This window comes from Aptenodytes patagonicus, chromosome 7, assembly GCF_965638725.1.
Source record: "Aptenodytes patagonicus chromosome 7, bAptPat1.pri.cur, whole genome shotgun sequence".
NCBI classification, from domain to species: domain Eukaryota; kingdom Metazoa; phylum Chordata; class Aves; order Sphenisciformes; family Spheniscidae; genus Aptenodytes; species Aptenodytes patagonicus.
In genome coordinates this window covers 69,078,607-69,101,295 of record NC_134955.1, presented here as the reverse complement: position 1 = coordinate 69,101,295, position 22,689 = coordinate 69,078,607, and the positions used below count along the sequence as shown (strand labels likewise).

The following is a 22,689-nucleotide window of genomic DNA, read 5'->3' as shown; positions in this document are numbered from 1 at the left end:
AGCGTGCAGCGGACAGGAATCACGGGGCATCAGTCCTCCCCATCAGGCAGCTGCCACAAAAAAAAAAAATCATAGAATCATAGAATCATAAAGGTTGGAAAAGACCTCTAAAATCATCAAGTCCAACCGTCGACCCAACACCACCATGCCCACTAAACCATGTCCCTAAGTGCCTCATCTACACGTCTTTTAAATACCTCCAGGGATGGGGACTCAACCACTGCCCTGGGCAGCCTGTTCCAATGTTTAACCACTCTTTCAGGAAAGAAATTTTTCCTCACATCCAATCTAAACCTCCCCTGGCACAACTTGAGGCCGTTTCCTCTCGTCCTACCGCTTGTTCCTTGGGAGAAGAGACCGACCCCCACCTCGCTACAACCTCCTTTCAGGTAGTTGTAGAGAGCGATGAGGTCTCCCCTCAGCCTCCTCTTCTCCAGGCTAAACAACCCCAGTTCCCTCAGCCGCTCCTCAGCAGACTTGTTCTCCAGACCCCTCACCAGCCTCGTTGCCCTTCTCTGGACACGCTCCAGCACCTCAATGTCCTTCTTGTAGTGAGGGGCCCAAAACTGAACACAGTGTTCGAGGTGCGGCCTCACCAGTGCCGAGTACAGGGGCACGATCACTTCCCTACTCCTGCTGGCCACACCATTTCTGATACAGGCCAGGATGCCCTTGGCCTTCTTGGCCGCCTGGGCACACTGCCGGCTCATGTTCAGCCAGCTGTCGACCAACACCCCCAGGTCCTTTTCTGCCAGGCAGTTTTCCAGCCACTCTTCCCCAAGCCTGTAGCGCTGCATGGGGTTGTTGTGGCCAAAGTGCAGGACCCGGCACTTGGCCTTGTTGAACCTCATACAGTTGGCCTGGGCCCATCGACCCAGCCTGTCCAGGTCCCTCTGCAGAGCCTTCCTGCCCTCCAGCAGATCAACACTCCCGCCCAGCTTGGTGTCATCTGCAAACTTACTGAGGGTGCACTCGATCCCCTCGTCCAGATCATCGATAAAGATATTGAACAAGACCGGCCCCAAAACTGAGCCCCTAAATGAAGCGGGATGGGTTATTTCTCCTCCATCATTCAGCAGCCAGTAAACCACGGCCTGCCAGGCCACCAGGTCCCACGGGCAGAGCCTGCTTCTTGCCGACAAACACGGCCCTTTCCCATCCCCGTCGCTCAAGACACACAACGGTTCACTTTAATAGTTACCTCCTTCAAAAGACACATGCCTGCGTCCTTCTGAAATGACCTTAAAGAGGAGCGTCTTCCCTTGCATGCAGAAGTAGTTCAGGCTCACCACCTGCAGAAACAGATGTCACCCAGCAGAGGAGCAGTTCAAAGCCAGGCTTACACGAGAGATTTATCCGTTTACATGTAGGTACGGGGACGTGTGTGTTATGTGTGTGTGTGTGTGTTTCGCAGGACTCCTCTACCTGCCCCAATGGAGATGCAGTTATTTTACGTGAGAGTATTTTTTTAGAATCCGTATTGCTTATTCCACCGCCGTATGATTGTACTGTAACACGTCTGGTCCCCGTGATGCTTTGAGGGCTGGAAATTCTTGCGTGCTTCCCCAGCACGGTTAAAAACAAACCACACAGAAGTAACGATTATAAATATACAACTTTAAAAAATTACTGTTAAAGATTTATTGCAATAATACAATAAAATTTAGGAAAAAAAACCCCAAAACATTTGTGTTTAGTTACATCTAGTTCGGAAGTTGCAGAGAGAGGCCCCGAGTTTTTGCAGGTGACAAGCAATCCCTGGGTTTCCCACCTGAGACCCTTCAAAGGCACCTGATTTTCAGCGCAGGGCTGGGCTCTCGAAATCAGGTTCTGCCTTGGCAGCTCAAATCGGCCACCCCAGATCACTGGTCACGGGCAAAAGTCACGGCCCTAAACTGAAATTCCCGCATTCACGCTATGCAAAGTGTTTTGTAAACTCTCAGCTGGCTGTCTTCAAACATCCGTAATTGCAGATATTCCTGCCCTCCCTCCCCTGCCCCCAAAGCAACCTGGAAAACTGATCCTGGCGATTGCACTCAAGGTTCGGACAGACACAATCCTTCCTCGGCTACACATGTGCAAAACACTTTAAAAAAAACCCCACACAACCAACAAAACACAACCAACCCACAATCTGTATTCTGTTACAAAAACGTTTCGTGAAAAGACCGATCCCAACGCATTTTAACACCCTCGCGGTGCCGCTGTGCACTTTCAGAATATGACACGGTTGCAAATAAATTATTTGGAAAACATGATGGTTATGAAGTATATGGCTTGAAAAGGTTTTTTTTGTGTTGTTTTTTCTTTCCCTAAGTAAGTAAATGACAGCGGTACAAAGCTGAAGCATGGCCTGACCTTTGGGGGTTCAAAGTAGCACAAAGGCAGCAACGAAAGAGTGACTGAAATGCGTATTAAAAACAAACAGGGAAAAAAAAAAAATAGAGAAGATATTTATATGGCGGGGTCCAGTGCAAAATAAACGGGGAACCAGAAGGGGCTGTGCGACGCCAAGAGCCCGATATACAGTACTGGTGAGCGTGTGCTGGTTGCTCAGAACTGCAAAGGATCCGATGGCTGCGAGTGAGTAAAGTGCTGTGAACTGAGCAGTGACCAAACCCTCCCGGCCCTGGCCTGGGCAGCGCTCGCTGCTGGGGGGGGGGGGGGGGGGGGGAGCTGGGGGGCACCGTCCCCGTTCAGGCTGCAGTAGTCAAGGGAGTCTCGGCTGCTCTCTTAAAACGAACCCGACTATTGGATTTAGACCAAAAGAACGGTAGGACCGAGGGTGTCTTCATCTAACAACGTGCGTGCTGTTAGCGCGGAGTTAAGGGTCTTTGGTTTAAAAAAAAGAAAAGAAAAATTAAAAAGAAACTACCGACAACAGATGCCTGTCCCCCAAAGAGAAAGAGCTGCCGTACGAGAGGGGCAGGGAGCTGGGAGACACGATACTCAGCCGGTACCCCTGGCGTGGAGCTCGCTGGGGTACACAGGCGTCAGTACCAAAATTGCTTTTCCACCCACTCCTCGGTGGAGACGGGAGGCAGCGCTGGCTGGCCTGGAGAGGAACAGAGCAAAACCACCACAGAACGCGCCGCGAGACGGCCGGGTAAGCAGCCCTGGAGCTGGGACTTTGAACAGGCAGGAGGGCACTGCCTGACGGCAGGGACATGGCTTGTGCATCACTCCCTGCAGCCTCGCCGCGCCCCCCGTTACGAGCCGCCGTCGCCACAGGAAAGCTACGGGGAAGAGTGGCAGAAATCTTCCCTCCTGGAGGGATGGGAGGATGCTTTTCCATTGGTTTACCCCGTGGAGAAGTACAACGTCCCAACTATATAAAATGTAAACCATACGCTGGAAGTCTCACTGAGCAAACCCATCTTTAAGTAACACATACCGCAAGGCAGAGGAAGCGGAGGAGCGCTTGTTAACGAACGCATCTGTCAGCATCGCACCTCCTGTAGTTTTAGATGCGAGCCAGCTGCGCTGTGAGCGTTTCTGCAGTGAAACGAAATCAACCTCTTGGCATTCAGTAAACAAGAAAAGAAAAAACCAAACAAACCCCACCATAAACATAAAATAGAATAGGGTTGAAAATGCATGTAGTGTGGAGACCGTGTGACTTCATTCAACTAGCTTGAAATGAGGTTTTTCTAATATTAAAAAGTGGCAACGTGGTGTTGTAACTGATGAATATTATTGCAACAACGCAATCCTGTATCGGCGTCAAATGTGGGTCTAGCTAAGAGAACGTCCAGTGTTTCTTTGGTGTATGATATTAAGAGTAAAGAGCCTGCGTGCTTTGGACAGCACAACACAAAACTTCTAGACTACCTACCGGTGGAAACGGCATGAAACGAGCCAGTTTTCTGCAGCAAAACTGGGTAAAGATTCACAACCGAATCTAAAATAAGAGCAATTTGCTGTGTGAATTCCTGTCCGTGCTGATTCTTTGTATTAAAAATATGGCAACAGAGATTAGAAAACATGTTAAAAATGCATAATTTTCATGTCCTGAATGAAAAAAATTTAGAAATACGCATTTTTGCATTACGCAAGACAGATTTAAAACACACACAAATGAAAACCCTGTAAGGAGTTAAGAAAATGTGAACTGCACTTGCACCACTGTCCAGACTGCACACTGAGCAGCCTTCTCTCTGTACTCATCTCGATCCAAATACTCCCAAATCTGTTTCTTCTTTCGAAAGTAGAGCTGGAGGCTACCGGGTCCTTTTTCTTCGATACTCAACAATGCAGACAGAACCAAGACACAAAGTGCCGTCACAGAATCCGTCAGAAGTACGTAGCTAGCTAATTTACAAAACGGTACCATCACAGTCATCTTGGGTAAATAAAAAGGTTTTTCTGGTTTACAAAATGAAAGTCTGACCTTTTCTTTGTTCCAGGCACTACTTAACTGAATAGGTAAGGTTTACTACAGCATTGTCGGGGAGGGATTCCTTCCACAAATCCTATGATCCTTTTCCCGTGCTCGTTAGCGATGTCCAGTGTACGCCTTCAACCACGAGGTCACCGAGGCAGCAGCGGACGAGATCATTCCGCCAGCGCTGCTGCTGGCAATGGGCTGAGATACCTGCGTGCTCTGGCTCTGCAGCATCTCCACCTGCTGAGAGGGGATATCGCAGAACCTGGGGCTCGGCAGATTCTCCCAGTCTGTCCCTAGGTCTGTCTCTTCATCGCTGACGTGCTCATCTCCGCTCTCATCCGTTTCGCCGGTGGCACTGGGATCCACAAACTCCATGGAGTCTTCGAGATCAGCGCTAATTTCGAAAGGCCCAGACCTGCGAACACGGACACAATGCCGTCAGCCCGCTCGGTACCACGCAGGAGAGGGACTGTCACTTCGCTGGTGTGAGTCCTAGGCATGCCAACGCACCCTGCTCTGTCATGCGTACAGCAGAGAAATTAAAACACCTCCGTGTTTATCAGCTGGCAGAGAGAAACTCGCTGGCTACAGAGATAACTGTATTATGACAATGGCGAAACAAAAACAGCTGGCCAAGGAAGCGATAGCTGGTTTCCAATCCACGGAGCAGGAACGGCGGAAGAGCTGTTCCGCTTTGGCAGTGGATGGTGAAACACGCACACACAAAAGAAAACGCTACTGATAATAACTCACAGCTCCACTGGTGGAAATCTCAGCTTGATGCGGAACAGCTTTTATTTCTAACACTAGCCCTGGCCAGGCCAAGACGGCTGCAGCTCTGTCAGCAAGAGGAAGGGTGTAGGTTACAACTTACAGAACCAGGTTGGCACAACTCACCAGCAGCAACCTCCCATAGCAGCACTTCACCCTGAGCGACATCTCAAGCTCTTTTTGACTATGTGGCTGCTCAAACACTGGAACAGGTTGCCCAGAGAGGCTGTGGAGTCTCCATCATTGGAGATATTCAAAACCCCACCGGCCACGGTCCTGAGTAACTTGCTCTAGCTGGCTCTGCTTTGAGTGGGGCGATGGGCTGGATCTCCAGAGGTCCCGGCCAAACCAACCTGAGCTGTGACTCTTGAGTTACCTGCTGCCACTGCCTGGTGGGAGAAGCGATTGCATCCCGCCCCGTCCCGCTGCTTTGCACTGGAGTACGTGCAGCCAAAAATCTGAAACACCTTTACTGAGCCAAAGCAGGCAGTTTCAGAGGCCCGTGACCCACGGTCAGAGAGCGTGAGGTTTTCACGGAGGCGGTGAAACGCGGTGGATTCCCCACAGCAAGCAGAGTCCCTGCCAAAGTTCAATCCAAAGCACAAAGCTGCTCAGTGAAACAGGAGCAAGGATTTAACACGGGCAAGAGCGTTTCTCCAGCTTTAGTGGGAGAAGGAGCCTGATGCAGCGATTTAGCATGGAAAACTTTAATGCAAACAATTAAAGCCTGGTAAAATTACATGTATTTGAAAACAGTAACTTCTAAAGGAGACTATCGGGCAACTATAGGCCTAGATAGCTAAAGGAAAATAAAGAGAGCTGGTTGTTGCAAACTTTGCAGGCAGCTGAGAAATTAAAGGTAAACACTCCTCTTTCATAATCCGGAAAGGAATGGGAGCGCTGCCTCCTGGCAAAGCGTTTTGCTTAACAAGGCAATGTAAGAAGAGAGTCATCAGGTTTAAAGCCAGAAGGCACCATTAGATCATCCCAAGTGACCTCCTCTATAACAAAGGCCATTACATTCCACCCATTCCCCCTGTCCTGAGCCCAGTAACTTCTGCCTGATGAAAGCATCCATTCCAGAAACTCATCCAGCCTTGACAGGAGGACGTAAGGAAACAGAGAATCCCCACCTTCATTCTTGCGGGTAATTAATCTCTGTGTTAAACGCATCTGCCTCATTTCAGCCTAGCTCAGACTCTGCTTCCAATGGCGTCTCTAAAGCCATTCAGTAGCCTGTATTTTCTCCCCATGAAGGCGTGGAAATCAAGTCATCTCTCAATCTCGCCTCTAGCGAGCTAAGACAGTTTTATACAGACTAAACTATTCCCCTTACTGGTAGGTATTTTCTCCGACTCTTTCCTGTAACCTCTTCTTTCGCTACATGGACCCGACTGATGCGTGTGGAGCTCTGTAACATTTGCACAGAGGAGTGAGACCCGTCTCTCTGCTCAGCCCTTTTACTTCACATCGTGGGGATCTGTCAGGCTTAGCTTTTCATCCACTGTGGCACTTGGATCTTTCACAGCAGCTGCTTTCCAGGACGCAGCTCTTCATTCTCTGGGTATTTCCTGCACTCTCCTTGTTTTCAGACAAGCAGCAGCAAGCACGTCATTTTTTCCAAACTGAGCTACGTTACAAAGATTTGGCTCCCCATACCTTTGGGCCGAATCGGTAGGGATATACCCAAAGAACATAAGGCATGCATTCAGTTCCTCTTAGTGGCACTGCGGGTTTTTAAATAAAACTAGAGCTGTACATGAGAACAAAGTGGAAAAGTAGATTTCGGAACATTACTGTGTTTAAGGGGGAATAAAGCAGCAGTCAGATTAAACAAATATTTGCAGACTGTTTCAGGCAGAAGTGACTTGTGACTGGATTATCCCAACAGGAAATCAATGTTGTTGGCTTTCTTATATTTAAGTTGTAAAAAGAAGGAAGATTATTAAACCTGGTGCGTGCAGCCCACAGGAACTGATGTTCTTTTCATCACACACTAAGTTAACGTAAAAGTTGCCTTTAATCCTAATGTACATAGAAATTAATATTATTTGAACTGTCGGCTTTGGTCTAGGGTGTTCATTGACTGGAAGTATTTTGGAAAAGCTTTACCTACTATTCGTTTTAGAGTTTATATTGCTGGATGCTCTGAGGTATTTACACTTTGGCAAGATGTGGGTAGGGTCACATTCGGAGCACAGTGAGACTGCCTGGCGTATGTGCTGCTCTCCCCTGGAGGGAAGGAGTTCCTGCTTCTGGGCGTAGGGGAAACAAGTCCATAATCAGCTATAAAGCCTCCAGCTGAGCCTGCCATACGCAGAAGCACGGCATACACACTTCTCTGAAATCTAATTTCCTACTCAGGACCCCCTTTTTCTGTCCCCTCCTGTCTCCTCCTTGTAATTACCCTGATTTCTGATGGGCTGAGGACTGATCTATAGGTACAGCAGAAGAGAAGGCTTTCCCTTATAAGTAACGAGGCAAATGCATAACTTCAAAAGGGATTCAGTCACAGGTGAGTTGAGGTACTGCTTTTCTTACCTGCCCAAGTTCTCAGTGTCTGGGCTGACCAGGTACATAAGGTTCCTGAGCGTATGCAGTGGGTGCAACAGATCTAAATTTACATGCTACCATGGGGAAGGTAAGAAAAAGACATGATCAGTTACTGGAGGAAACCTGCAGGCACAGTTGATATTTTGAAAGCTATTTAAAGAATCCAAATGTGCATTCCCCCTACCTGAGAGAAGCAAAGGTGAAGGATATTAGCATTCAGCTTCTTCACTGCCCGCGTGAACCTGTGTCTGCTGAGATTCTCTCCACAGAACTCGCTGTTGAAACACCACACACACACACACATACAGACAAAGCAAAATGCTGTGAAAATACACCCACTGGAGACATCAGCATCCTGTGCCCTGGCTTCCTAACAAATCCTGGAGTAAACATCCTCGCGGCGAGCACTTGTTTAAACTGTACAGCCAGTTTTAGAGTGCTCAGGAGATTCATTTTTCGCTGTTAGCATTTCATCAACAAGCACTGCTTGCCCTAGTCTCACCGGTTTCAACAGGACAGGTGATGTAAACTGTATGAAACTCGAAGATCCACTGCAGCCAAGCTATTTCGGCTCTCCTTTTAAATCTTGCATCATTTCCTGCTCCCAACCTTCTCCTTCTGTGAAGACTGAGCACCCAAATAATAGTATAAAAAAAACTGCAGAGACCCTACACAACTTCCGCGCCCCTGCTTCGGCCACCACTATTTTAAACACTTAAAAGAACCTCAGCAGCATAACTGGGACCCCTGGAAGACTGACCGGGTCATAGATTCTATGATTCTATGATTCTATGATTCTACAGCTCCCTTAGTACTACTTCTGTACAGATCCCATCTGCTCCGCATAGACATTAAAAACCTAACAGTGCTTTTCATCACAAATGGGGTTTACACAATTCACTCCCAGATGTTCTGCCAGCCAGGTACGTTCCCCACCGGTGTTTTATCCTGAAGAGAATTACATTGCTGTCATGCCATATTACAAGGCCTTGGTCTACAGCACTTAATGTAGTGGAGCTATTCAAGATGACTAAGAGTTGCTGAATTGGGCTGGGATTTTGTAAAGCTCAGTAGGGTCTCATAAAATGAAAAGCGCTGTTCATGGACTGTCATATTTCATTTCTAATTTGAGGATGCTGAATACCTCAATTAGAAAGCTGTTATTTTCAACGATGATGGTTGGTCTGCACTCTCAGGAGGTAAAAAAGGAGGAAGGGACTATTAATTGTGGGCTAAAATCCTACTAGCCCCTCCATCCAAAATTAAACAGCACAAAAATTCATGAGCCATCAACCATGACCATAAAAGCTGTTCCAAGTAATGACTTCGTTCACAAAACCAAACTGAATTAAGATCGGTCAAAACTGGTCACCGATTCCCCTCCTCAGAGGTTTGCATTTACTTGCCTGTTGCAGAGCTTCTTGGGAAGATTCACATCAAGTATGAGAGACAAAGTGTTAACAAGCTGAGTTGCATAGCACAATGCAGCACTGATGGTATAAGCAGGGTTATTATGTTCCATATCTAAAAGAAATAAAAACATCGTGAAAGTCTCATTTTAAATGAAGCCTCAGTGGGGGTGTTAATGTGTTACTGAAGTCTACTCTGGAAAATGTCATTTGTAAGTATTGAGAACAGCCTGAATCCAGCAATCATTTACAGTGAAATCTGTCAGAAGCCGGTAGAAAATAGTAATTCTTGGAATTCCTGTTAAAATGACGGCATGTGAACCATGTCAAAACTGTGAATAATTAACTTTATCTCTCTATTACACTGCGCTGTGTCCCAGTGAGCATTGCCTGCAAAAGAGGATTTCAGTGGACTAATCCCTATACCGGTATTTATCTCTGACTCAGGTTTGTCTGGGTGAGAACAAACAGACCGGGCTCCTGCTCCTCGGCGCCTTCCGTTGGCATCCAAGGCTGCAAGTTCTATGGCTCCTGGAGTATCCCAGATGCCTAATCAGACCTTGCTCCTTACCTGGTCCTTGTGTAGTCTTCTTTTCTTCCACCCAATTGTAATATGCTGAATAGTCTCCGTTATTAGGCAGAGTTATCCAAGGCCCTGTGATACTGATGCTGGTGTCACCGTTATGATCATCACACACCCATCTCCCAGAGAGATACGTGGTTCTCCTGGCTTCCGCGAGCTTGCTCACAGTGCTAGAGGTCATAGCATTGTCACTCTCAGAAGACACATCTGCAGGATCTCTGTAGCATCCAAAGAGGAACAGAGTGTTTTTAAAGAAGTTTTAAAAATATAATCAGAGATGTACTTGGCAGGCACTCAGCCAGATTTCACAGAGAACAAAACGCTTGTAGAAACACTCCTGCAAAACTCCTTATTCCCAAAACTACTTTCCTTTCTTCAGGGATTTTTAATTATCTATTTTAAGAAACTTTAACATTGGACACATACCTCAGATCTCTCAGTGGGGAGATGCTAGCACCTCCAGATTCTTCTATTCTGGACCTCTATCTTTGGGTCAGACGCTTTGCCTTTGGGAAACACCTCCTTCTCCCCACAGATGCTAAGGGAGCCAGAGCATCTAGCTTAGACTTACATGACTCACTTCTGGGTGTCTAAAGCTAAGCAAAATGAGTCCAAAAGGATAAGCCTTCTGTACCTCATGCTTGTCTTTACTTCTTCAATGGGAAATATGACTGATGTTAGCTCCAGGATATGCGTCCGACGAAGGTTTGCCAGATGCTCATACTGGGTTTTCAAGTCATAGGTTTTTTTCTCTACCAAGTCTCCCAGCTTGCGGTTATGCCTCTGGATCTTCTCTTTCTTCTCCTGATGCCGCTGAGCCCTGCGATAATGCTTCTGGTTCTCCTCTTTAATTCTCAGAAGCCCCTCCGCGTCTGTGAAAACAGCAGCAGATGTTAGCCTTGGAAAAGGAGCTGTGAGGTACTTGTAGTAAGCTTGAGAAAAGCATTATTAATATTTATAGAAAACAAGATCTATAGCAGCTTAAAACAGAAAACCTTCCTAAGCTATTAACATTTTCCAGCTGCTAAGTGGTACCACCTTTTAATCTTTTCTGAAGATCTCCAAAGAGACTGAAATTGGGATTAATCTTTCCCTATCTTTTACCCAGCTATTTTTGGATTTGGAGCAGAAAAGCCAAGACTTCACAGTTTAATTAAACTTCTGAGGTAATCATCATGACAGAAATAGCTTGACTGTACACGTTTGCGTGGTGCTGGCCAAAAAGACGTGCATTGCTTGCAGTCAAAATCAAGTGCAGACAGCATCTTCATTCACCATTTCTGGCACCACTGCTGCCATTAGTGGATGTTATTTGGGCTTCACACTCCTGTGTGTGCTCTTAAAGCACTTGGATCCCAACGGTGCGGGCTTCTTGTTACCTCAAGGGAACACTGACTATCTCCCTTTCCAGCCACAAAAAGAGAAATGTGCTTATGCACTGAAGTGCTGCAACTGCCTGAATTTACTCCATGCGTCAGGCACACTGAGGCTTGGAAAAATATCCTTCAAGAGCATCTGCTGATTCTCCTATAAAATAACTGACTGCAGTAATGCCTCCACAAACATATAGTGCTAAAGAAAGTGAGTTAACCATCTCTGTCTTTCAAAAGCATAGGAAAACATTTCTTATACAGTCTCCAAATATGTGTTTAAAAATCTTAACGTAGCCTAGTTTGAACGAGAGCCCCCATCTCGCTTTCTGTTTTTATGGCTGAAAAGAAACAGTGTTAGTCAGGTTCTCTTACAGCAAAGCATCACTTTCCTGTAATCAAGAAGTGGGATAACTGTCCCTTCCACAGAAGGGAAGCACTAAGCCCTGACGTTGTTTTACTGATGTATTTTGATTGCAAGGCACAGATGAGACCAGAGCTACAGTAAGAATGCTGCGTGGCATCTGCTACTCAAAGAAGCTGCATTATATACTACTTAAAATCAAGAAAACTTCTAAGCAGCTACAGCTACCTCAAACAACACATTCAGACTGTCAGTCTTCCCAATAGGGGAGCACAAAAATTAAAGGCTACATCCGAAGAACGGGACCCAAGACCGATTCCCATCCGCAGGTCTGTGCCCAGCCATGCTTGGCCAGCACACGATACCCTCCTGCCGGTCCTGGTTTGCACCTGCAGAGCTGGAACTGCACAGACCTCTGGCTGGTCCCTGGTCTGGCAGGGTGGGAGACCAGGACTGCTGGTACCCCTCAGAGCGCGCCTGCCCCCACAGACGCAGAGGGCGCTTTCTCTGACCGTCAGGAATGATTTCTAGTCATCTAACTGATCTGTTGCGATCCTTGACGTGTTTGGTAGTGTGCTTTTACTCTTCCGATTCTCTCCCCCATCCCACCGGGAGGGGAGTGAGCGAGCGGCTGTGTGGGGCTTAGTTGCTGGCTGGGGTTAAACCACGACAGGTAGGAAGGAAGGTCCGATACGTGGGGGATGCAAAGTTCCAAATTAAAGAAGGTGAGAGTAGTTTCCCTGTGCAGATAAGAACTAATAATCCTCAGGTTTGTAAAATAAGTGACCCCCTGTTAGAGGAACCGTAGAAAAAATTGACTTTTCTCTGAGCGATACCAAGAATCCCTATGTGCCAGCTAGTAATTCAGTTTCCTTTAAGCATTCCTGTAACATCAACAGAAAATCAATTAATGCTTGCGTTCATATTCCCAAACTCTCCCTTTTCATAAAGAATAAGAGACAGAGGAGGAGTAAAATGTCCACCTGTTCAATTTTCACATTCATGTTGTACTTCAAAGGCTATTTTTTTTCACAGAGCGAACTCCCTTTTCTGCAGGGCAAACAGCAATTATTTGAGAAGCAGGGGAGAACGCTGCACACACGTTTCCTCTTCAGCAGTTCCGGTGCAGAAACAACTGTCCTTTTTTTGCAATAGTACCTCTGCTTTATGACCCAGTTTATGAGGTGATTAACATTTGTCCCCAGAAGTATTTCAGGACACCGCTGTCCCACACATCTACACTGCCTGATAAATGCAAGCGCAGGCACGCCGATCTCTGCCCAACAGAGAGCTATGCCAGATATTTGCAAGATTGTCTCCTTGAACTGTTCTCCACAGACAAAAGGCAAACACACATATTTTAAAGCCTTATTTTAAGAAGCACCGATTATTGAGGTATCCAGTCAACTGTAAAAGCAGGAGCCCAGCGTTCTAGAAATTGTTCTTATTTCAGAAAACTAAACTATGCCATATCCAAGAGAAGAGAAACAACCTATTTACATTTTCTAACGCGGTCCAAGAGTGAACCGAGTTGAGTTCCTGAGGTATTGGCTACCCATGGCAAGAGTTCATTCTGGGTCTACCTGCAAGAGCAGTTTTGGGGTAACTGAGCTAAGAACAGGTTGGCTGGGCAATAGCTAGGTCAGTCCATGGGTTAAATCTCATCAATTTCACTGTGAATCAGAGAAGTTGCAAAAGCTGCAGATAATGCGCTTCACGGAATAGTAGAAAAGTGGAAGAACTCCCCTCCCCAGTTGCTCCTAACATTTTGCCACCTTCAGAGCTGCATTTTGAGAGAAGGTGACTAAGTTCCTCAAAGTCACATTGATCTCCTTTTCCCCTTTCTTCACAGGCTAAAGAGAACAAGTAGTTATTATCTCCTTCATAATAATCTTCTACCTACTGAAAAGCTTGCTTTTCTTCACCTTCCTCTTCTCTAAACCAAATCAAACATCAATTTTCTTAGCCATTCCTTGTGTTTTATTTCTAATATTCTCCTCCGGACTTTCTCCAGTCAATTCCTCTCTTTCTTAAATTCCTCAAACTGGACTCCACTGAGGTAACACCAACGCCAGGCACAGCAAGATAATTGCTTCCATCTTAAATACAATGCTTATATTAGTGTAACCCGGAATAGGGTCTGAACCTTTCTGAAGCAGCATTAGATTGATATTTTTTATTTAATTTGCAATTGCCCAGATCGTTTCCTGTCAAATCTCACCACCGTCCCCTGCTTTGCATTTACATGTTTCTCCTTCCTAAACAACGGGCACCCGACCTTGTTCTTTTCAGATGATCTTGTCAATTTATCTGCCCAATTTTGAATTTGATCCTGTTCTCCACAGCATCCACCTTGGCTTCCTCCATTCCACCTTCTATTCTACCATGCAAGCTATTATGGAAAATACTGAACAAAACTGGGCCAGGAACCGGTTCCTGCTGAGCTCTACCTGTCTCACCTCCTCAGTTTGACGAGTATCGCCACTCTTTGAATGCAGCCTTTCTAGCCTTTTGTGTCAACCTTACAGTGATCACACCCAGGGCAAATGTCTTTGCTTGCTCGTGAGAGTTTGGGGCAGTGCCCAATGGCAAGGTATGTTGCATCTTCTGCTTTCTCCTCCACTAGACCACTTGATGCCCAGACAAGGGGTTGATTTGACATGGCCTATTCTTAACAAAGTGATGCTTATTTTTAATTACCTTGTCTTCTAACTACCTACAAAGTCGTCAGAGGTTTATAATAGGATGACTGCGTCATCAGTTCTTCCTCCACTCTTCGAAAAAAGATGCTATTTTCACTCGGTTTCCTGGGACACCCTCTCTCCCTCATGTGTTCTCAAAGTACTCCACAGACTACTTCAGCTTGTTCCATAAGTTCACTAAGGTGAATCTCGTAAGGCCTTGCTGACATAATCAAAAGAATATTTAGCTGGCTGTTTTCTTTCCTTAGCCTGCAGTCCTCTCATGATGTAAAATTTAATCTGGCTAAGCAGCTGATCACATTTTCTTTGTGAGAAGATGAAGCAAAGAAGGAGCCGAATGCTTCAGACTTCTCTGCACTGTTATTTGCTCTCTTTCCTGTCAACTAACAGGCTTGCCTACTCCTTCATCTTTTTCTTATTATACCTTTCTTATTGTTACTATCCATCCTCCTTATTAATTGAAAATCATTTTGCATCTCAGCCTTTTTGATGTTACCACCACAAGCTTGTGCTATTCCTTTGTAACTATCCTCAAGTATATGCCTGTGCTTCTACTCTCTGTATGGCTCCTCTTGAATTTCAGCTCATAAAAATGTTCCCAATTCAATCAATATCCTTCTGAATACACCTCCTGTCTTTGCTTTGCGTGCAGGTTGTAAGGAGTGCTGCACATTCTCTTCTGAAAAATGACCCTACAAACCTCTCGCGTGTAAAATATTTAATGAGTTTCAAAACTGAAGCTGCTGAATGGCAGCATCTCACCAGCCTATGCCGCATTTCAGTGAGTCTTGCTCAAGTAGGATTTTAGGATTTCTAGACAGGTGTGGGTTAAAATTCATCAGTTACATGAAATTCGTAACAGCTGCAGAGCTGTTTGCTCCTCTGAATCAAGAGGAAGTGATCAGAAACACTACGCTGAATAAAGCCATCTCTAAGGACAAAGCCAAAGTCATAGGCTGCTAAGCATTCACGTTTAAAGCTGCTGCAAAATGATCTCCAACCAGCTGAATAATGTCTACGGTTTGCCAATTAAAACCCAAGCATAAAAAGGCTAAAATCCACTCACCGATTTGCCTTCAAGCTGATTTAAGAAGTGACAGTTTGGAAAGTCACCATTTTTAAAAACTAACACTCAAATTCACATCAATTGATTTTTCACTCTAAGGCACAGAGTTTTACCCATCACAAAAGCACAGGCATTACTCACGTCTTGTCATTTCATCATTTTCTTTGCAAATGGTCTGTTTCAGCTGCTCAATCCTCATCTTGCAAGACATTATTTTCCATCTCTGAAAAAGAACATTCGGCAACTCTAGGGCACAAACGACTTCAAACACACTGACTAATGATTAACAACAAAGCCAGCAGCTTTAGTGCAAAAGTAGCAGGATGTTCTTAATTGGATCAGACGAACAAATAAATATGTCGTATACTGTTTTGTGCACAGAAGAATGCCACAAACAAACCGAATGCTGAGTATAAAGTCAATCAGTATAATAAGTTATTGAACAAATATCTAGCAAGAAATGAAAAATATTGACCGTTTGGAGCACTCTGCTTGCAGAGCCAATTTCAGTTTTGCTTACAACAGGCTTTTTGGGAAAGCAACACAATGCCCTCAAGGTAAATTGTAACTTTAAACTATGAGATCTAGGAATTCAGAGAGTTTAAAAACTATGGGACACTTTGAACAACTCACCAGCTGATCAGTTATCTCTTTCCCTTCCATGGCCTTCAAAACACTAGAGGAAAAAACATGATTGAAAGTTTTATGACTATCTGGACTACGTCTGTCTCCAGCAACAGCGCGTTAGAGAGACTGTTTTGTTTTTCTGAGAGTTCTTACAGGTTATTTTCATTTAATAACTACAACTTACTGTTTTTGGAATTCTCTCTGTTTGGTTTTAAGATGCATCAGCCTTTCTTTCTTGTCTGAAAACCTGGAAGAGATTAAATGGTTTTATTGGTATTTTGCACAACATGACATTGTAAGTTGTCTGAAACAATAAAAAGACTGAAGCTTGTGGGAGTCTTTAAACCTCAACTATCTGTCTTAATCTTTGGAAGTAATGGCTAAATGTATAAAGCTCTTGCAGAATTCTAGAGCATGTCTCCCACAGGAATTGCAACAGAACCCCTAAAGCTGAGGAAACATCAGCTTGTCTTATTATCGAACTTGTAAGCAAATTACTTGCTATTTCTAGAAGATTTATAGCTTAGCAATAGCAATATTTTATGTATTAAGAAAATCATACAGTACTCTAAAAACCTTTAGTCACTGGAGAAATTAATAGTACTATCTGAGATACCGTAGTGCATTATTTCACAAGCTGTGATGGTATTAGCTGAGTCCACTCTGGCAGTGGGAAATGCAGGTTTTCATACACTATGCACTGCATTATTCTCCCTTCTCACGTGGAAATGTCTCACACTTTATTCATTAATGGGTCCAAATAGGACAGTACTCTCTCAAGGCTTTTACGTGACATCCAAATCTTTCTTGTATTAGTAACAGCAATAAGTTGCATTGTCTTCTACTTATTCCCACTAGGCACTTGTAGCCATCACAAGTCCATGACCCAAATGTCTGCTTGGGTTCAGCTTCACCGGACGTCTGAGGCATAGGAACTGCGAAGAACTGATCAGAAGGGAATCTTTTTAGGATTCATCATCCTGTGTTTTCACCCTTTGAACACGCAGCAGCCGTGTTCTGCTCCCCTCCATGCTCCACAACGTATTGAGAAATACATTTAAAGAAAATAGCATATGAACGATGCATATTGAGGACTTGCGATGAAGCATGAAGTGACAAAGCTAACAGTAAGAGCAAACAGCAAGAGAGGCAGCCGAGAGATTTAGACAGCATGAAAAATAGCAAATGTGCTTTGTCTTCTGCCAGTGTATGGCTTTCCAACTTTCCTTTGTGCTTCCCATGCTACAGCACCATCCTGATCCACACTGCAAAAGTGTGTCTGGGGTTACGTACTTTCCAAGTACGGAAAACCAATTCATTACATTTCCCTCTGGAACATGGAGAATTGACAATTTCATCCTAACAGAGGCTTAATACTTCACATACAACCCATCAAGTCCTTTATTTCAGGGTTGTCTAAGCTTTATTTATAAAGAATTATACAGTAAGCCTTGACAGGATGGCATCTTGTGCCTCTCTCTCTCTGCTCAGCTCTGTGGGTTTGATTTCAGCTAAAACTTTAAAATGCTTCATTTCTTTCCTTGAAGTGCTGAAATCTGAAAGCTTGGTGACTAACTTTGGGTTCAGAAAGTGTGTAATCACCCTTCCAGATGACATTAGCATTAAAACAACAACAAAACTACCGGCTGCTGCCTTCATAGTCAACCAAAAATATCTGTTTTCCTTCCAAAACAACCCAAACCCAAATGCAGGTGCTTGGCATAAAAGCCAGAGGCCACGCGTGAGCCGGAGGAATGTGGTGCAACTGGAGCCCGGCGGCTCAACCCGGCACGTTTGTTCTTCCTGTGTGTCCTCACCCCACCAGTCATCATGGAAATTACAAAAGTGCACTCTGCTAGACTCCTGTTTACCACAGCGTAATGCACACCTACTGTACCCCCGACCTTTGGCTGCAACCAAAAATAACTTGGCCCAGAAACACACCGCTCGGCAGTGACACAGGGAGAGCGAGCTGGGGTGATTTGGCAATTCTTGCTTTCAAAGCTGGATTAATGGGCCCGGAGTCTGACTAAACGCAATTACCCAAAATCACGTCCATCACATCAGCAAAAAGTTGAATGATCTGTCAAGAATCTGGGACTAAATTAAGTTCTTACTGGGGAGGGAAGATAGAAATATTTGTGAAAGCCTGCAAAAATTACAGCTCACCACGCACTTCAGCAACTATGTCAAACGGCTCCTACAAACTTCTTCAGCAGGCTTCTCCTAAGCAAACATTTCCATTTCTTTATACAGCCCTAATTTTAATTGCATTGCATCATGTAACATATTTTTCTCTTTATGTCTACAGCCTTTCAATGTGGCAAAGAAACAAAACTTTGGATTATAGGAATATATTATAGGAACTCCCATAAAATGTAAACTGAGCGAAGCAGAGAACTCAACATCTCAAATGATCCATTAAATGTTTCTCTTTCCTCAAGTCTCATCACATTAAGCTGAGATTTTCTACGGTTACCTGGCTTATTTCTACATGTTCATAATTAGAAAGAAGCAACCAGAAAGGAGGACTTCCTAATCTCTAGGAATTGATTAATGCTGAAGGAGCCGAGGACAGCAATAGGTGCATCCATTACTGTACCTATTCACTATAATAAAACTCCATTGCTGCAAAAAGTCAGTATTCCTAATCGCAACCCACAGCTTAGAGAAGTCAGACAGGCTTAGACGTCACAATTACATTGTCTTTGGCTTTTGCCATCTGCAGACATATAAAGCAAAGCAATTTAGTACGCTTGTAAAATACACTCTGCGAATTTATGCATATGACAGGCTGGAGTAAACTCCCAGGCGCAAGAAGAGTCCCTGAGCTGAAACCGACATCAAGATGCCGGCTTAGCTTTTGAATATACAACACATTACTAATGAAAAGAAGAATGTCAGTGATTATTTTACTGGAGGACTTCCGGACTACTCATCCTTAATTGTAGCTGTACTTCAATAATTAATCTTAACAGCTCCTCAATCTCTCCCCCTCACAGATACAGGGTGTGATTTTCGCCAGATGTATGAACAACTTCAATCCTACTGTAGCTTTTATAAAAATCAGCACACAAAGCAGTCCAATGAAAAGGAATTGGAAATAATTCTTACTGTTAGAACATGAAATCATTTATCTTCTTATAAGGAAAAATCACAAGAAAATTCTGAAAGTAAGACACCACTGGATAGAAGGGGTAACGCTCGCTTTCTTTACTTTTCACGAGAGAGAGAACCACCCTTTCCCCCAATCTGTAACACTTCAAGAAGCCAAATGGGAGGCCCAAGTGACCCCATACACTGCCACACTCTGAATTTCTCACGCGGCGCTTATGACCAAGTCACACAGAAAAGCCCTTGCCATGACCCTGTTGGCCTCCTCCAGCACCGGCCATAACGCTGATCTAAAATTAACCCAGGTACTACTAGAAGGCATAAAATAAGCAAATAAATAATGATGACAGTAAACACAGCCTGAAATCCGGCCAGTTAACTGCACCTCTCCCTGCATGACTCTGCCACGGTGTGTGGTCACAGTTTAAGACGTCGCTCCCTCTTTCTGCTGACTTCGCAAGAAACTCATAGACACCCGCTTGCTGCTTACAAAGAGGAAACAAAGAAAATCGACCTCTGAAGTTGACAGGCTCTTTCTCTCTCACTCTAATATCAGGCATTCCAAGTATTAATCATAGAATGCAGACACAACAGTTTTAAAAAGAAGTAATTCCATTATCTTCAAAAGAACAAGAAGAAACCCAAGCTTTACGGGGCTTTGTCCCTACACTGAGCGTTCCTCCTGCAACCAAGCACGCTTATGTTATTCACATCGCGTTATTCGTATACGTTATGTTGTTCCTTTAATTCATTAATATGAAGTTGCTGTTTTCAATGAACTGCACTACTGCTTGGGCAAGTTTTGAGCAGCAGGAGAAACAAAGCCTGAGGAAATCGAGCACGCAGGGAGGCCCCCCAGAATGGAGGCTCTAGGAGAACAGAACAGCAGCGATCCTCACAGATGGAACCATGATGTCCAGGCAGAGGGGGGGGAAAAAAAAGACACACACAAAAAAAGGAGACTAATTCCTGCAGTTAAGAAGCACAGTGTAAATATACAGAACATTTTCTAGTCGCAGATGAATGGGACAGTTAAAGCATCTGACGAGGATTCAGTGAAAACTGTCAGACAGAAAAGCTGATCTTGTCTCACGTGAGAAGATACGAGGAAGATAAAGAGGGTTTTTTTTCCAACAAGCTGTTGCTTCTGGTACTTTGGCTAAGGCTGCTGCTTTGTGGTTTCATTTTTCTGATGGGTAGAGAAACTTCTTAAGCCTTGGTTAACACAGAACAATAGTGGTTCTACTATAACGAAGGCTACAATTGAATTTCTATAATTAAGCCAGATGTTTAGCCAAAATCTTAAGGCTACAAAATGGGCAGGAAAAAACAGCTGGTTTATGTTCCAAATTCCAAACCCAGTTTTTTCATGGAACCTGCAGATAACCCCGAGCAGTCTCACACAAACACAAGTTTTCCATCTGTTTTAGAAAGACTAAATGCAGTTTGTGGTTCCATGACACAGTCTTTCATGTGAAAAAAAAGAAAAAAAAGAAGAAAACCCCTCCAGTGGCAGACTAAGGCCTCAATTTTGCAAGCTGAATCACGCTGGCTGACACCCTGTGCCCACTCCCACCGACGTTAACGGCAGAAAGACACCGCTGTCCCCTTGGCTGTTCTTGTATTTGGCAGAAGGACGCGAAGAGCCTTTGGTGCGAGGACCATACCGCACCACACGTTGCTTACCACCTTCCCAAAATAGTTCAAGAAATCACTCTCGACAGCTGCTAATGAAGCTACAAATGAAGGACCGAGAACACGGCGTCAGCCAAAAATCAGAGCTATTCCGGAGGCGGCGCTGGGCAGACTTTTTAGGAATCTGGGATGGACATGCTGTGAACGACAGCTACGGAGGGGCGATCTGCATCTGAGTCATATAATGAGAATATCTGCTTATTGACGTAACGCTCATTCAGCCGCCCTCCCGCAGAGCCAACGCTTTGCAAAAAGGAGCAGGAAGGTGCGTGATTAACTCAAGTGGAGTATTTTTTCTAATTCCAAAAGGGGGCCCATGATTAGGACTATTTATATAGACAAGAAAACAAAAAAGGTGCCGTTTTCTTGCACGCCTTCCCGATTTTGTTCAATGGTTTAGAAGAGGACCGGTTTAACGCATCCTGCTGAAGAGAGATACGCGTTTCAAATATCCTCTTCTTGCCGTGCACTGACTGGAGCTTCTGTCAGCTACATCAACACGGGCACGCCTGCTGACAGCTGCACCTGACTAAGTGAAAGTCGGGGCGCTATATTATATTATTATTATTCCTGTTATTATTATTTTAAGCAACACGCTGTAGGTCCTGCTCTGCCCGCCCGCGCGGGGCGGCCCCCCCCCCCCCCCCCCCCAGCAGACAGCCCCGCGGTGGGCCCGGCGGCGGCAGGACCGTTCCCCCGCCCCACACCCGGAGCACACCGACCCCCGTTTACCGCCCCCCGCCCCGGGGCAACGGCTGAACGGCGGGGAAGGGGGGACAAACCGCCCCCCCCCCCCCCCCATCCCCGGCCCTGAGGGGAGCGGGGGAGGGGCAGCCCAACGGCCGCCGCCAACGGCCGCAGCGCGAGGCGAGGCGGGGCGGCCCCCCCCCCCCAGCGACGGAGCAGGGGAGGGGAGGGAGAGGGTGTCCCGTTCCCCACCCCCCGTCCCCTCGAGGCCGCCGGTACCTTTCGGAGTCGCGACCGTCGAAGAAGACGAAGTCGCCGCTCTGGACGCACTTGGCGCAGGTGAGGCGGCGGCGCGTGGTGTTGCAGAGCGGGCACCGCTCCACCGCCACGTACAGCCCCTCGGCGTCCTCCTCGGCGCCCCGCAGCGCCGCCGGCCCGGCCCCGGCCCCACCGCCCTGCCCGCCGGGCTGCGGCCGGCAGCCGCTGGGAGACGCCATGATGGGCTCCCCGCGCCGCCGGTCACGTGGGACTTTGTTTTCGGGCAGGGGCATTGTGGGAAGCGGGCGCTGAGGCGGCGGGGGGAGGCCCCGGCGGGGGGAGGCCCCGGCCTGAGGGCGGCCCCGGCCTCCCTCGGCCCCCCCCCCGCCAGGGCAGGTACCGCAGGGAGAGGCAGCGCAATGGCGGCCTTAAAAGTAAACATTTGGGTTTTCCTTCTCTCGGCCTCGGAGGCTGGCGGGCCGGAGCACCTGCTGAAGGGAGGGCTGCCCCTTCCCTGCTCCCGGGGGGAGGGTATGGTGGGCGAGCAGCGGCACAGGCTCTGCCCCACAGCGGGCAGGTCAGCCAGCCCGGGGGCCCGGTAAGGAAATCGGGCGATTTTCTGTTCTTTGAAAAAGCCGAAGTAACAATAACCTAAACAGCATCCACCACACATCTGCCATCATGGCTTGCCGAAGCCTGCAGTAAGCAGCGTGGTTGTATTCTGGTTCCTGGGGTGCTGGGTGCTCACATGAACCTTCACACAGGTACTGCTGGTCTGTAACCCAGGAGAGGCATCGTTTGACCTCCCAGGGAAGGACACCCTGACCAGTCGCAGGGCCGTGGTGGGGCTCCAACTGCGGTTACCCTTCGCTGCGGGCCCAAGGGGGCCATCTGCACCATAGCCAGCCAGTAACACTGCCGCATGGACTATGCATACCAATGAAAGTCAGGCCCTTGGGGTTATATTTACAATAATAGCAAGAACAATTTGCATAAGAAAAGTGGCAAATATTGATACGCGTCCTTAAGAGAGGCTAGTAGGTTTCCTCACCCCAGCCTCAAGGTTGGAGCCAGGATCAAGAGTTAAATGGGTATGATCAACT

The 22,689-nt window shown here is 46.2% G+C and overlaps 1 protein-coding gene across 1 annotated transcript; it reads right to left on the bottom strand.

The window, feature by feature from the left end:
• Positions 1-2,686: 2,686 nt before the first annotated feature.
• ATG14 (autophagy related 14) lies at positions 2,687-21,825 on the bottom strand. Its single transcript, XM_076345709.1, has 10 exons — positions 21,608-21,825; positions 16,017-16,079; positions 15,839-15,881; positions 15,347-15,428; positions 10,338-10,575; positions 9,692-9,921; positions 9,118-9,235; positions 7,896-7,986; positions 7,700-7,785; positions 2,687-4,802 (listed from the first exon to the last, which is right to left on the bottom strand). Exons 1-10 carry the CDS (start codon positions 21,823-21,825, stop codon positions 4,496-4,498), a joined length of 1,476 nt encoding a protein of 491 aa, XP_076201824.1. The 3' UTR covers positions 2,687-4,495.
• Between the last annotated feature and the right edge of the window lie 864 nt (positions 21,826-22,689).

Coding starts and splice junctions, on each gene's coding strand:
- ATG14 (XM_076345709.1), bottom strand. CDS start 21,825: ATGGCGTCTCCCAGCGGCTGCCGGCCGCAGCCCGGCGGGCAGGGCGGT. Junction 10,576..15,346: donor AAATGATGAAATGACAAGAC/GTGAGTAATGCC, acceptor CTGTTTTCACAG/ACGCGGAGGGGCTTCTGAGA. Junction 9,922..10,337: donor GAAGTAAAGACAAGCATGAG/GTACAGAAGGCT, acceptor TGGATGCTACAG/AGATCCTGCAGATGTGTCTT.